This window comes from Lacerta agilis, chromosome 4 (assembly GCF_009819535.1).
Source record: "Lacerta agilis isolate rLacAgi1 chromosome 4, rLacAgi1.pri, whole genome shotgun sequence".
In the NCBI taxonomy this organism is placed as follows: domain Eukaryota; kingdom Metazoa; phylum Chordata; class Lepidosauria; order Squamata; family Lacertidae; genus Lacerta; species Lacerta agilis.
In genome coordinates this window covers 17,559,067-17,575,156 of record NC_046315.1, presented here as the reverse complement: position 1 = coordinate 17,575,156, position 16,090 = coordinate 17,559,067, and the positions used below count along the sequence as shown (strand labels likewise).

The 16,090-nt window shown below is 41.8% G+C and overlaps 1 protein-coding gene across 2 annotated transcripts in view; it reads right to left on the bottom strand.

Annotated features, from left to right (window-relative positions):
- The window catches only part of CNTN5 (contactin 5), a 619,322-nt gene that overhangs the window by 11,355 nt on the left and 591,877 nt on the right, over positions 1-16,090 (bottom strand). For both annotated transcript variants that reach the window (XM_033146163.1, XM_033146162.1), the window contains exons 20-21: positions 6,873-7,107; positions 4,113-4,222 (exon numbers count right to left, since the gene is read on the bottom strand). In XM_033146163.1, coding sequence (XP_033002054.1) covers positions 4,113-4,222; positions 6,873-7,107 — 345 coding nt within the window. The remainder of the gene's footprint in view (positions 1-4,112; positions 4,223-6,872; positions 7,108-16,090) is intronic.

The window sequence follows — 16,090 nt, the reverse complement described above, 5'->3', positions numbered from 1 at the left end:
GTGTGAATCTCTGCTTGCCCCCACCCTGCAGCTAAAGCTGTCCCAAAGGACTTGGCAGCACAGGTAATGCCTTGGACTTGGGACAAATAGACATAATAAAAATGCCTATGGTAAACAAAACACGGCATGTGATATATATGCGTTGCCCTTGCCATGCCACTCGTTATAACCCTAGCCATTGAAAGCCAGCCTTATGAAAAGAATACACAGGATTGGATCCAGACTAAGGGGGAACTCCTGTGGCAAGACCTTCTGGGATGAAAAGCTTAGGATACAACGGATTTCTGGCTCAGCTGGTGTAAGCTGTTCATCTCAGTTCAGCCGGGGGCTCAGTCAGCTGACCTGAGAGTGGTGTAAGTCCCCCAGATGTGGCATGATGGAGGGTGGAACCAGAGAGGGGGGACTTTGGCTGGCTCCTCAGCCCATTCACCTTAGTCACATGACCTGGCAACCCAGCGTAGAGCACTGTTTTAAAAGCTTGTGTACCCTTTGCCAGGTTTTGGCAAACCAGCTGCCGCCCCGCTACTCAGGGCCAACAACACAGCCACAAGGCACAGTAAGGCCACTTCTCAGCCTGCAGAAGACCCTGAGGCAATGCCTCCTGGGTGTTATGCTTGCTGTACTGATGTTGGTTGGAAAGCACTGGTGCTGATTTCAACTCGGATTGGGCCAATTTCCAGCAACACCTCACTGAAACTGTGCCAGATCTTGTGGAGCACACGAGAGCTCATACAATTTGGGTGAGATCTCGCTGTAAATTGGTGCAATCTCACCCAAAATTGTCGCCAATGCTAGCGCCGCTTCTGTGGGGCAGGCGCCTTAGGCGGCGCTTCCTGTTTTGCCTCTAGTGGCAAAATGGAACATGCAGCCGCTGTTGCTACTGAATAGGGTTTGGATCTGGTGTAGCTTTACGCCGGCCTAACTTACACCAGATCGATATACACAAGTTTCTTGGGCATAGGATTGCTACCTTGGGTCCCACTTACACCAATCAGACATGGCTTTGTCATGCCGAATGAAGTGCTGAAACTTGCCCTGCAGTTTTGTGAATATTTTTCTTCCTCCAGTTTTCAGTCTCATTCCCAGGGCACTTTAGAATTCCTTTATAATTCGGTGGGTACAGGGTTGAGCTGACTTTATGATTTCCCCCTGCACTCAACATTTCTCCAGCACTCTTGCAACCTTCCTGATATGACAAAGGCCCCTATGGGAGCCAGTGTGGTGTGAGAGCCAGTGTGGTGTAGTGGTTAAGAGTGGTAGACTCGTAATCTGGGGAACCGGGTTCGCGTCTCCGCTCCTCCACATGCAGCTGCTGGGTGACCTTGGGCTAGTCACACTTCTCTGAAGTCTCTCAGCCCCACTCACCTCACAGAGTGTTTGTTGTGGGGGAGGAAGGGAAAGGAGAATGTTAGCCGCTTTGAGACTCCTTCGGGTAGTGAAAAGCAGGATATCAAATCCAAACTCTTCTTCTTCTTCTTACCTCATAGTGTCTTACCCTCAGCTTTAACTGAAGTGAGGGTAGCTGGGAAGGCTGGCTACTGAGCACCCGAGGCCAATGCACTCACTCACTTCGTTTTTTAAGGTAAGTTCTTCCTTTTACCTTACATTTTCCCCCAACATTTATTTCTATAACAGTTAAAAAAAAACTTTAAGAAATAACAACAAACAACTGCCACATGTGTGAGAAGTAGCTTCCCTGCCTTCCTGTGCTTACAAGAAAGCCCAGTTGGAGATATCAGGAGCTTTCCAGGAAGTATGGGCACCCAGGAAGGCTGCAGAGCACTGGAGAGAGATTATTTGAAGAATAAAAGGACAGATACTCACAAAGCCCCTCAGGCATCTTGATAGTCAGGGAAGCAAAACAAAAGCCCCACACATCCTACCATGACAATGTTGCCTTAAATTTTCCCTCCCCTTTTATAACTCTCGGAAGCAGTTTATTTTCTCATTAACTGGGAGAAAATGGTAAAAAAAAAAATACATAAAAGCGGAAGAAATTTTCAGTGCCGCCTTAGTCACGACTCACTTTTCAGAACTGGATTTTAATAGTATTGATGTTCAACTTAAACATCCTTTGAGTCTGGCAAGTTTCCAGTGGGAAAGCGTGACGGTGGCAGCTGGTAGCTTCAATAGCTTTTTTTTAAAAAAATACAAATTCATGGTCAGGGAGCCAATTCCTATATTGTAGGAATGCGATTGCTAAAGGAAGCCTCCACACAGCATTCCTCAAGCTGCCACATGATGGAGACAAGCAAAAGGGGAGAGCTGTTTCTCCTGCATTTTTTGCTTACGGTCACCCAGAGCTGGCCATTGTCAGGTTAAAGAATGCTGGACTAGACAGATCAGCAAGACACTTTATGTTTCTATAGATTACAATGTTTTTTGGGGGGAGTACATAGGAAACTGTGTTGTACCAATCGCAACATGGTCCATCAGTATTGTCAACACTGACTGCGTCTGGCGTTCCAAGGTTTCAGACAGGAGTCTTTCCCAATCCAACCTGGAGATGCTCTGGACTGATCTTCTCCGCAAAGCATGCTCGCTACCACTGAGCTATGGCCAATCTTCAGGTAGGGGAATCAATAAGGCACCAGTAATGCCAAAAAGCACACTCATCCAGTTGAGAGAACCAGTTATTGTATTACCAACCATCTCTGGTGTTTAGACCTGAAGGGGTGGGAGCTCTTTGTAGTTCTGCCCCCCTCAGAAGAGTGGAGGGGACAATTTTCTCTGCGGAAGCTCCTAAATACCGAACCAATGGAAAACAGTAACCAGAAAAGGAGGCCTCTGTTGATCTAGAGCAAAGGACTATCTTGCACGGACTCTCCAAGTGTCCCTAGTTTAAAGGGACAGTACCGGATTTATGCAACCTCTGAGCCAAGGAGATGAGTAACTATACAACCATTAGAAGACATCTGAAGGCAGCCCTGTACAGTGGAAACCCGGGTTGCGGACGTTCGAGTTCAGAACGCCTGCGACTCGGAAACGTTTCCGGAGCGTGCGCGACCCCCGGAGGCGCAGAACGCTTCTGCGCACTTCGCACATGCACAGAAGTGTTCAAATCGCGCTACTTCCAGGTTTTTTTTTGGGGGGGGGCGTTCGCGTTACGCACGCCCGTGTTACGTAGCACGATCCGGAACAGATCGCGTGCATAACACAGGGTACCACTGAATAGGGAAGTTTTTAAAAAAATGTTTAATGTTTCATTATGTTTTTATATATGTTGGAAGCCATCTCGAGTGGCTGGGGCAACCCAATCAGATGGGCGACATATAATAATAATAATAATAATAATAATAATAATAATAATAATGTCCCTACTTTTATCAGAGAAATGTTGGAGGGTATGCTAGTCTGGCATTATATTTCCCACCATAATTTTATCCTCATATGCTGTACTCTGCGTCGCTGTATCTTCACAAAAGTGCAGATTATAAATTTGCCAATAAATAAATAAATAAATAAATAAATAAATAAATAAATAAATATGCAAAATCCACTTAAAACAAACAAACAAATCTCCACCCGGCTGCAGTTTTCAATGGGGAAAAGTACAAAGTTAGAGGATGCTAAATGACCAGCCTGCATTAGCCTCAGAAGCAATGCTGCTGGTTCTTTGCTGAAAACCCAGGGCCACATCACCGATAGCTCTGACTGCCATTCAAGGATGCCTTTGAAAGTGGACAATTGCTAGCAATATACCCCTCGGTACAAAACACAGCAGACCCGCGGTTGTTCCAAGTAGGTCACAGAGGACTTATCTCTCCTGTCAATTTCGTTAACAAAACATGGCAGCAAACAATTGCAAAAGAAACAGGGCAGCCAGCCGCCCCGGAAAAAACCCCACACCATATATTGCAAAAATAAAATAAAAATGCCGCCGATCGGAAAAAGCCTCTGAAGTCTCGAAAACCTGCTCTGTGGATTCTGTACTTTACTTAGCATAATGGGTAATCCAGCCCTGTCTGAATAACTTCCTCTCCTTTTGTTACTGCTGTATGATAGCTATGAAAAAAAATGGACAGAGCTTTCACCGCATCATCCTTTTAGCCGGCCACAGGGTTAGGGAAGCAAAAGCAAAACCCATCACAGTTTGTATTTTATATTAATACCTCAAATCCCTGAGGTCTTCCTAGGCTTTCTTTGCTATGTCTCCATGCAACGAGAATCTCTGAAACAGACAATCCTGTAGCCTGGACATCAGTTGGAGCAGCGCTGGGTTCTGTAGGTAAGGGGGGGTGGGGGGGAGAGGAAAATGAAATAGTGAACTTCAGCCGGAACAGCTTGCATCTATCCAAACAGCAGAGCCAAATTTGTCATATACTTTCCCTTTAGCCTCTCTTATTGCTGGGGATAAAACTTCACAGTTGTCCTGAGCACCAGCAAAAAGTGATACAATGAAAACTGTTATTTCTATTGCTTTCCTTTATGTCACATCCGTTCATATCCCCATTACCGGCAGGCCCAGAGAGATGGGCTATTGAGAACTCAGATGCTTATGCAGCAGCCCACATGCATCTGAATGTTTTGTGATGAACTAGCGTTTATGATTGACGTGGTGCGTGGGAAGAGAGGGTTGATTATTACCGTGCTTGCTTTCGTTATAGCCAACTTTTCGAAACATGCACTGAAGGAGGCCTACAGTAAAATAGTCACGGTGCAGTCACAATATGCAGACACCTGGATAACACATCAAACCTGAGTTCCTATGTTTTCATAGCATGAAACAAGAAATGTTATGGAGTCAGAGAAATATTATGCTTCGACGTTTTCCACCCAATACGATGGTCTGTGCAGTAAGTGTGCCTTGTTTTCTGTTTATGCAATTCAAAGATTTGTGCATTGAAAGCCATTTCCTGGATTTTATATCACTGAAGCAATTACCTTGTTGTCGGGGAAGATTGCGGCAGGACAAATAATTTGCAAGCTCCCCAAAATGGTGGGCGGCAGTTTTCTATAAATGTGGAAATTATTTCCCTTTCACAGAACTGTGTTGCTCCAAATGGAAAGTGAGGAGAGCGAAATAGAAATAGCTTTTCCCCATATGGGAATAGAAATCAAGTCTTTCTGCTTAATACATGAAACAAATGCTTGCTTTTCGTTGTAGCACTGCATGCTGTTATTCACTGCCCTTTCACCAATGCTAGACACTAAAGTGCAAATTTGCAGGAAAAGGTTGGGAATGCACAATCTATGAATAAGCTCTGGCATAATTTTCTGAAAGTTTATGGAGATGGAATGGTAGCTTTTATTGATTTGGACTGGAAAAAGAGAACATCAAATTTGCTGTGAGATGAAATAGCCCATAACTCAGTATATTGCTGAATGTTGTTTGACTAACGCTAAGAATAAGATTGATAGGTCCATTAGGTTTGCCTATAATTGTTGCCAGTGTTATGATCATAACCTTTTGTTAATATTGCAGCATCAACTTCCAACTATAAATGCCTTTGTAGAACTGTGCAAATGAAAGGTCCAATATCTATAAAAGTTCTTTTCGTAATATTTAAGATATTTTGTGCAGGGTCTTCTCAGCTACACCATTTTCTCATTTGCAAAGACTATCGTGTGGACTTCCATGTTTAGTTTACCATAGATGGCTGTTGTATCTAAAACTAATGGGAGAGCTTCATTCATTAAGTGAAAATGAGCCTTGGAAAGGTAATCATCTCTTTACTTTTAAAAAATGTGCCTGTTTTATACTAGTTTGCCATGGGAAGCCCATGTCATGAATACTCCTAAGTATCCTCAGGAACGTAAGATGAGCCTGCTGGAACAAGCAAATGGCAGCTGCTTACTCCTGCCAAAGCCTAATTATTATCAGCTTGCAGTGATAAGGAGGGAGGCTTTGTCACTGGTACCTCTGACATTATAGAAGTCACTTCCTGCTGAAATATGAGAGGCCCCATCTGCATTGGCATTCCGCTGGCTTTTGAAGACACGCCTGTTTACACAGACTTTCTCTTGATCTCTTGAGTGGAGTCTTCTGTATAATTACTGTTCTGTTCTAATGGGATTGTTCTATTACACATTTTAATCTTTAAATGGGATTATTTTATTGTGTATTTTAATTACGGACATTTATTTCCCCCCTCCCCCCTCCCCTCCCACCCTCCCCTCTGGACAGACCTTCGTTCTTCAGATCTTTAACCATGTACACAGTCTGTTCATTCGAGCTTGTATGTTTGGGTTGGCTTCACCCCTTTCTATCCAATTCCTGTAAATTGTCAATTTATTTGTAATTCTTTGGCATTTATTTTCCCAACTATCCTCTGCTGCTATCTGTGCAAATATTTCAGATTGTACGTATTCAAAAACATAATCATTCCATTTTCCCATTTCCCATTTAGCCTTTTCTTTCCATCCCAGTGCAATAACTGCCATTTCGGCTAGAATCATAATCTTATACAGCTCTTGCATATTACTTTTTACTTTGTTATTTCCCAGTATTCCCGAAAATAGTAAATCCCTATTCACTTCTATATTTATTTGAAATAATCCCGAAATTACCTTTGTAATCTTTTGCCAATATTCCTTAACCAGACTGCATTCCCACCACATGTGGGAATAAAATCCTTTTTCCTGACCACAATGCCAACATTTGGGACTAAACCCTTTCACTATATACGCCATTTGTGCCGGAGTTCTATACCATTTTAATAAAACATTTCTACTTAGTTCTTTAAACTTTTCTATTTTAATATTGTTTATATTCTTCAATTACGGACACTTATAATCTGTTTGTGATCTGTTTTTATACTTGTAAACTGCTTAGAAGCCTATTTGGGCATTCAGCAGCATATTAGTTAATTACAGACATCTGATTTAAAAAATAATAATATGGGAGTGGAGGATTGGGTTTACCAACTCACCTCCCTCTGCAGAACAAATAACTACGATAGGACTGAATGGTCCATCTCCTTTGTTGTTGTAAGCTCCAACTTTCACTTCGAATGGAGTCAGGGGAGGCACACTCTCGTCTCTGTAGATGAACTTGGAAGCATCGGAAGAGGTTACCATTTTTTCCTTCCAGCCTCTTGTCCCGTTGGGCCGGAAGGCTACTATGTACCCAAAACTTTCTCCATTCTGGAACTCTTCAGAAACTGGCTAAAGAAAGATGAGTTCGGTTATTCCTCTGGTTTGAAGTGGAAGATAATCTGCCCAAAGCTATTTCTTGGATAATATTGCTACCATGACTACACTACTACTGTGATTAATTTTTACCTGCCCTTCACCCTAAGATCCCAGGGCAGGCTATCACAATTTAAACACAATGTTAAAAACAGCTTAGGACAACTTAAAAAGGTAAAGGTAAAGGCCCCCTGATGGTTAAGTCCAGTTGCAGACGACTCTGGGGTTGAGGTGCTCATCTCGCTTTACTGGCCGAGGGAGCCGGCATTTGTCCGCAGACAGTTTTTCCAGGTCATGTGGCCAGCATGACTAAGCCGCTGGCTTAGTTATCGTTGTCCACCTGTTAAATGGCATTCTGGCATTTTCCCTTTAAATATTAATGCAGTGAGAATTCTCGGAAGGACCACTGATTTTAATAATTCCTGGCATATCTGTAATTATTTCCTGACATTTTGAAAACGAGATGCCTGAATATCACTCCGGTTAGGAGAGCCTACTGCTAGAAGGCAGCATCTCATTTCAAGGAAATTCTCAAAGGCTGCTGTTGCATTGCAGAGTTTGGTGCTGCTGGCGTGAATCACAAGGCTCCCAACCAGACGAAACATGGCATTTTTAATTGGCGCCAACGGGAGCCTTCTTCCCACTGTAAATAGTAGGCATTTGGGTGTGGGTGTGTGGAGAGATCCATTTCCAATCTATACACCATGCTCTGGTAACTTCCAGACTGGATTATTGCAATGCGCTCTATGTAGGGCTACCCGTAAAGGTGACTCAAGTTGGTCCAAAATGCAGCAGACAGATTACTGGCTGCGACGAACCTCCACTTCACACTCTCCCCTTGTTACTAAGTGAATTTCTAATCAGGTGTTCTGGGTCAAATTTCAATCCACCCCACCTGTCCCTCTGAGGTCCGTCTGTTATGTCAATTCCCTTTTACTAATAATCTGGGAATCTCTTAGTAACGGGAGTTTTCCTGTCCAGCGGCCGTGGCCGGTTATATCCTCTGCTCTGGGCTTCAGGGGTTAAACTCTTCTTTGCCTACAGTTCGGGGTCTCTCTTTCATCAGATCCCTCACTATTTCATTTAGCTAAGCCCTCTTAGCAACTCTGTGTCAATACCAGGGTTTCCGCCCGCTAGCCCTCCTGAGGGAACTCCAAAACACAAACTATCACCCTGCAGGTCAGTTTTGTCCTTTCCCTGAGTTCACCTCCTCATGAGCATACATAGCTCGCTGGACCAAATGAATGACGATATTTTCTTAGCTCAACAATAAGAAGTCTTTATTTCTTTCAGAACATAACGGTTTCAGTAATGGTTTATAAGCTTAGTTTCATAACAGTGTAAACTCTTTCTTTCAGCATCATATGCACATCTTCAACATATCCTAACCTAACCTAACCTACCCACCACTATCCTGGCCCCACACCCTCCTTCTTCCAGTCACCACTCCCCCTCTCTAACGGCTGCTCCCTCCTTTTAAAGAGCGGAATGTCCCGCCTCCCATGAGATACCTGCCACTCAAACTGGGGTGCCCATTAACTCATAAAACACTGTGGGTTTCTGAAAATCCCTTAACTTAGGTCCGTTTCGTTACAGGCAGGCATAGGCAAACTCAGCCCTCCAGGTGTTTTGGGACTACAACTCCCATCATCCCTAGCTAACAGGACCAGTGGTCAGGGATGATGGGAGTTGTAGTCCCAAAACATCTGGAGAGCTAAGTTTGCCTATGCCTGGGCTGGGATTCCATATTCATTCCAGTTCATTTCCGGCTTGACAGTTCCGGGTTGACAGTTCATTTCTGGGTCAAATTTAAAGCGCTCGTGATAGTATTTAAAGCTCTAAATAGTCCTTTTTATAATGTACCCAGCAGATGGAGAATCAGAACCAGAGCAATAGCTAGGTGATCTTGTGCCCCTGACAGAACTGTCCAGATTGTGCCTCCTAGCCATGGACAAATTAGCTCTTCTTTCCGCCTCTCCTCCAACCCTCCACCCATTCAATTCACAATCTATTTAAACCTTTTCTTACGAGGCAATAATCAATATTTTGTATTTATGGACATATTTTTAGCCAATTTTGTGCCCCCCCTCGTCTGCGTCCCTGGTGGGGGCCCACCTCACCACCCCCTAACTATGGCCCTGGTCAGAAATTTCTTCTTCTTTATCTCCGCTGTTTCTTATCTCTTTGTTCACTCCTCCCTTCCCCCCCCTCTCTCCTTGTTCTCTTTCTTTCTCTCTTTCCTCTCTTTCTTGTTTTTTTCAATTCTATTTATCCTCCATGAGTGCCATCTGATACAGCGGAACTCATCTTATTTTTTTATTTTATTTTTATGTTCATCTTAAAGATGGTAGGAAATGCAAGAGATTTATTTTTTTTTTTTATAAGATTTTATTATTTTCTATTAAGACAAAAGAAAAACATAACATAAACACCACCATTAACAATACAAAACAATACAAAAATACAATACATAAACACAGCACAAAAACACAATCAAACAATTACAATAAAAAGAAACATATACAAACCTTTAAACTAACACTTATCCTCTTACTTTTCTTGGTACTATCTTCTCTCTTTTAGGGGACTTCCCCCATTCCCTCCACTGTCTTCAAAATCATATATATCTCCTAGGTAGCTTTGTATCTTATTCTATTCACATTTGCTCAATTTTTAGTGTGCTTTACTTTACTTAATCATATACCTAATCGCATATAAATCTTGACTTGAACACCAAATCTTAACATATTTTCTAACAAATAAATCTTTCACACAAAAATATCTTCCTAACAATTTTATCTAACATAAACCTGCTAAAGCCGCTATTCTATTTGATTCTGCTCAAATATTCAATTTTACTGATTTAACTAAATAGTCTTTAAATTTTTTCCACTCTCGTGACACCGTCTCCTCCCTCTGGTCTCGGATTCTGCCGGTCAGCTCTGCGAGTTCCATGTATTCCATCATCTTCATCTGCCATTCTTCCACCGTTGGTATTTCTTCCCCTTTCCATGTTCTTGCCAATAATATTCTAGCTGCTGTTGTGGCATACATAAAAAACACTCTGTCCTGACTGGGTATCTCTTCGTTGGTCATGCTCAGAAGAAATGCCTCTGGTTTCTTACAAAAGGTAACTTTCATTACCTTCTTCAACTCATTATAAATCTTATCCCAGAAAGCATTTACCGCTGGGCACAACCACCACATATGAAAAAAGGTACCTTTCGCATGTTTACATTTCCAACACACATCTGACATTTTGGTATTCATCTTAGCTATCTTAACTGGTGTCAAGTACCATCTGTAAACCATTTTCATTATATTTTCTCTTAAGCTATGACAAGCAGTGAATTTGATACCTTTCTGCCACAATCTCTCCCAGTCATCCATCATGATATTGTGTCCTACATCTTTCGCCCAGTCTATCATTGACGATTTAACCAGTTCATCTTTCGTATGCCACTCTAGCAAAAGATTATACATTTTGGAAAGGTTCTTAAAGTTCGATTCTATCAGTTCTGTTTCCAGTTTTGATTTTTCTACTTGAAAACCAACTTTTTTGTCCATTTTAAATGTTTCATATACCTGATGATAGTGCAGCCAGTCGGGGACCTGACTTTTCACCTGATCGTAACTTTTTAGCTTAAAAGAGTCCCCTTCCTGCTGCAATATGTCCATATATCTTAACCAATTTGCAGACATGTTCGGTCTCTTATAGGCTTTGGCCTCCACTGGAGAGATCCATCTAGGGGTCTTTCTCTCTAACAAGTCTTTATATCTAGTCCAGACCTGATACAAGGATTTTCTAACTATATGAGACTTAAAAGTTCTGTGGATCTTAACCTTGTCATACCAAAGGTATGCATGCCATCCAAACATATTATCATGTCCTTCCAAGTCCAATACATCAACGTTCTCTAGTTTAAACCAATCCTTTAGCCAGCAAAAGGCTGCTGCTTCAAAGTAAAGTCTTAAGTCCGGCAGGGCAAAGCCTCCTCTCTCTTTAGAGTCTGTTAGGATCTTAAACTTGATTCTTGGCTTTTTGCCCTGCCATATAAACTTTGATAAGTCCTTTTGCCATTTCTTAAAGCAATCCAGTTTATCCAAAATTGGTATGGCTTGGAATAAAAACAGCATCCTTGGTAGGACATTCATTTTTATCACGGCAATTCTTCCCATTAACGACAGTTTCAATCTTGTCCATATTTCCATATCTTTCTTTATTTCCATCCACAGTTTTTCGTAATTGTCCTTATACAGGTTCAAATTCTTGGTTGTGAGGTTGATACCTAGATATTTTACTGTTTTGACAAAATTGAGGCCAGTGCCTTCCTGTATTCTTTGAATTTGTTCTGCACTCATATTTTTTCCTAAAACTTTGGTTTTCTGCTTGTTTAACTTGAAACCAGCTACAAGTCCAAATTGTTCAATTATTCCCAAAGCTCTGGGGACACTGCTTTCCGGTTCTTGCAGGGATAGCATCAAATCATCTGCGAAGGCGCGTAATTTGTATTCCTTCTCTCCCACACGAATTCCTTTTATCTGTTTGTCCTTTCGTATCATATTTAGGAGGACTTCCAGGACCGTAATGAAGAGTAAAGGGGAGATAGGGCACCCTTGTCTTGTTCCCTTTTCGACTTCAAACTCCTCCGATATCACACTGTTTACAATTACTTTTGCTCTTTGTTCTGTATAGATGGCATTAATTCCATTCAAAAACTTTTCGCCAACTCCCATCCTTTCCAAATTCTTTTTCATAAATGTCCAAGAAACTTTGTCAAATGCTTTCTCTGCATCGACAAACAATAGTGCCGCATCTGTGTTTATGTTTCTCTCCAGTTTTTCTAAAATGTCCACAATAATTCTCGTATTATTACTAATTTGTCTTCCTGGCAAGAAACCTGCTTGATCTCTATGTATATAGTCTTTCAACACTCTTTTTAACCTTGTAGCCAATATATTTGCAAAAATCTTATAATCCACATTCAAAAGGGATATTGGACGATAATTTTTCATTTGCGTCACATCCATATCTGGTTTTGGAATCAGTGTGATAAAGGCTTCCTTCCACGTCTCTGGTGCCCTATCTCCTTCTAATATCTTGTTGCAAACTTCTCTTAGTGGCTGCGATAGCCAGTCTTTCAATGTCTTATAATATTTTGCTGTTAATCCGTCCGGTCCTGGGGCCTTCCCCAATTGCATGTTATTTATTGCATCTTCTATTTCCTGCGTCGTTATTGGGTGGTTGAGAGTAACTAATTTTTCCTCTGGGACCTTTTGTAATCCGTTTTTTTCCAGAAATCGGTCTATTTCTGCTTCATCTATCTTCTCCTCCTTGTACAGTTGCTTGTAGAATCTTTGAAAACACCATCTGATTTCCTCTGGTTTCTCCACGTTTTTTCCGTTTACTACCAAGGTATTGATGACATTTACCTTTTGTCTTTTCTTCAATTGCCAAGCTAGTAGTTTTCCACATTTATTAGCCGATTCGAATGTTCTTTGCTTCATCATTTTCACTTTCCATTCAATGTCCTGGTTCATTATGTTGGCATATTGGGATTGCAAGTATTTAATTTCTTTTTGAATTTTAACGCATTTGGGATGTCCTCTTAGTTCTTTTTCCTTTTCTTTGATTAATTTCAACAATCTCTCCATCTCTGCATTTTGTTGTCTCTTCTTTTTTGCTTTTTCGCTAATAAGAAATCCTCTCATTACAGCTTTACTTGCATCCCAAGCGATTCTTTTCTCCACTTCGGAGCTCCAATTTATCTGAAAATATTCTTTCATCTTTTTCGCCGCTCTTTCCACTAGCTTGGTGTTTCTCATCAAAGCGTCATCCATTCTCCATCTAAAAGAGTCCTTGGAAATCATTTTTAAATTTAGCTGTACAGGATTGTGGTCTGAAAGAGTTTTAGGGCCAATTTCTGCCTTTTGTATTTTTGGAGCCAATTCATTCGAGATCCAAATATAGTCTATCCTCGACCATGACTGCTGAGGTTCACTAAAATATGTTGCCTCTGTATCTGTAGGGTTTTTTAATCTCCATGAGTCCACCAAATTCAAATTGTCCACCATTTCAAAAAAGGTCTTTGGGAGTTTCCCATCATTCGTTAATTTAGTTCTTTGAGATCTGTCCATTAATGTGGAAACTGCACCATTAAAGTCTCCAAGGCAAACTAATTTGTAATCCAAATAGTCCAACAGCAAATCATGTATTTTCTTATAAAAGATTGACTTTCCCTCATTTGGTGCATAAAGTCCCAGAATCAAAAATTTTTCGCCTTGTACGTTAATTTCAATTGCGATGTATCTCCCTTCTTCATCTTTGAATAGCTGTCTTGGGCTATATTTCTCCTTTGCATAAATCACTACTCCTCTCTTCTTGACCTTGTCCGATGATATGAACTCTTGGCCCAATTTTTTATTCTGTAATAATCTTCTGTGACGTCGGGCTATGTGGGTTTCCTGTAAACATATTATATCCAAATTCTTCTTTTCTATGCTGTAAAACACTCTGCGTCTCTTTGGCCTCTGGTTCAATCCCCGGACATTCCATGTCATTAACTTGAGCGCCATTTTCCTTTCTCTAATCTTCTCCTCCTATTGCTTCTCCTTTCTTATCTTCCTCTGGATCCTTGCCTGGGCTTGGTGGACTTGGTAGTGGTCCCGGCGGTGGTGGAAATACCTCTGGAAACCTGTAGAATTGTGCTGGGTCGAGTGGTGTGCCTTTAAATTGTTCCAGATGCTTATCCAAGAACTTCTGTTTCTCCGCCAGGGACCTTATTCTTATCTTTTTCCCTTCAAACGTAAATGCCAGGCCTTCTGGAAATTCCCAACTGTAGGGGATTTTCCTTTTTCTGATCTCAGTTGCCAAATCGTTGTAAGGAACTCTTTTGTCAAGGAAAAATCTGGGGATATCCTTATAAAAAATTACTTTGTTCTGCTCTACCACCAGGTTGTTTCTGTAATGACAGTCCAGAAAGAAATCCCTATCGTGTCGGTCGTGACACACAATCAAACAGTCACTGACTGTTTTATTACTTTTCTTTCCTCTGGAACCTCTTGGACCAAATCTGAAGGCCTTCACTATGCGCGCTGAGACGTTAATCTCTTCTATCTCCCAAAATCCTGAAAATAGCTTCACTATGTAGTCTTTTAGGTCTTCCCCTTCCACTTCTGGAAGATTTCTTAGGCGGATGTTGCCCTCTCTTTGATGTAGTTGCAGAAACGCAAGGGACTCTTCCACAGACCTCTGTCGTGTTCCAATATTCTCTATCTGTTCCAAGTCCAAATTGTCCAATTTTTCCTCCACCTTTTTTATTTTTTCTTTGACCACTTTAATTTCCTCTGAATCCTTTTTCAAGGTGGTCACCTCTTGCCCAATCCTGTTGATCTCTTCTCTGTTCTTCTTTACATTCTCCTCAATTTGCCCAATTGATTTTTCTAGGGTCTGCGTAGAATTTTTAATATCAGCTTTTATATCCGCTTGAAGTTTTTCTATCGCTGAGTTCACTGCTGTATTTCCTGATGAAACTTGATCTTGTGTTTGCTTCAGCCCATCAGTAACGCTTTTCAGTCCTGCTGCAATTTCTGCCACACTAGCAACCAATTTCTCCATTTGTTCCTGTAGAGTTAGGGAAACAGAGCCTTTTCTTTTCTCAGAGCCAGTTCCTTTAGATCTAGTTTCCATTCCCTGTGGGCTCTGCAACTGTAATCTCAAGGTCACTCCAGTTGCTGTAGTAACAATCTCAGACATTCACAGTGGAAGGCCAACAGTCCCAAAAGTAAACACCAGGTGGCCAGCAGATCAGTTCTGAGAACAAAGAGGCTGCTGAGCCAGGAGCCCACACCGGTCCCAAAAATCCAACTTTTAGGCAAAGAGTTTACATTCCAAAGTATAAATTCCTTAAAGCCAAGAAGAGTCCACTTTCATGTAGCCCAAGTCAGTAACAGTTCTTAACTTGCAGTGTTACCGCCAAAGTTTATAAAGTAACTTGTATCTGGTTACAAAGAAGTCAAAATGTCTCCACTGGTAAACAGTCACTGAAACACCAACAAAGAAAAAAATGGCAACAATATATCACAGCCCGCTACTGACCCGGAATCCTAATCCAGAGGGTGAGGGGCGTCTTCTTTTGCCATATCAACTGTTTTTGAGTCTTAAAACAAACTTTAAGCAACTTTTAAACCACTTTTAAAAAGTTTGGCAGAGTTCGCAAAACTTTTCCGTTAGTCGCGGCTTTGATCTTTTAGCGCTACCAAGCTCGCACGAACAGTACAAAGGGAACAGGCTTCCTTTTGCAATTCCTCTGCAAGTAGTGCTCTTTAAACTTGTAAAAGTAATCCAATTCTTTAACTTACAGAGTTTCTTTGGAGTTTTCTTTGCAGGAAGTGCCGGGTGCTCGAGTCTGGCGGGATCGCTGCTTTGATCCTCCGCAGGCAGATGCTTCTTCAGTCCCGTGCCGGCGCTCCGCTCGCCCGATTTTCCCCCTTACGAGGGTCAATCGGGAACGGAGACGGCACGTCTGGGACCCACGAAGCTCAGGTCCACGGGACGCTCTTCCCGTGGCTTTAAGGGACCCGCGGCGCAGGCACGGAAGTCCCTAAAGCCTAGCGGAGGACGGAGCCGTCGGACTCCCGTCCGCCATTGACCGGCACCTAACCGGAAGTCGGAAATGCAAGAGATTTAATTGGAAACGCAGGGGTCAACAAAGTCCAAAGGCACACTTTTAAGATTAAACGGCAAAAACAGCACTATAATTTAAGGCAACTTGCTGCGATCTCTTCCGTATTTATTTACTTATTTAAAATATTTATAGGCCGTTTTCCCAAGCAAACTTCCCCCAGGGTGGCTTGCATGATAAGAACGTCCAAAATACAGAAGCAATAGAAAATAGAAATGCAAAATGCACTAAAAGTTAAATGATCCAGCAATAATAAAACACCCACCCAGCAAAGA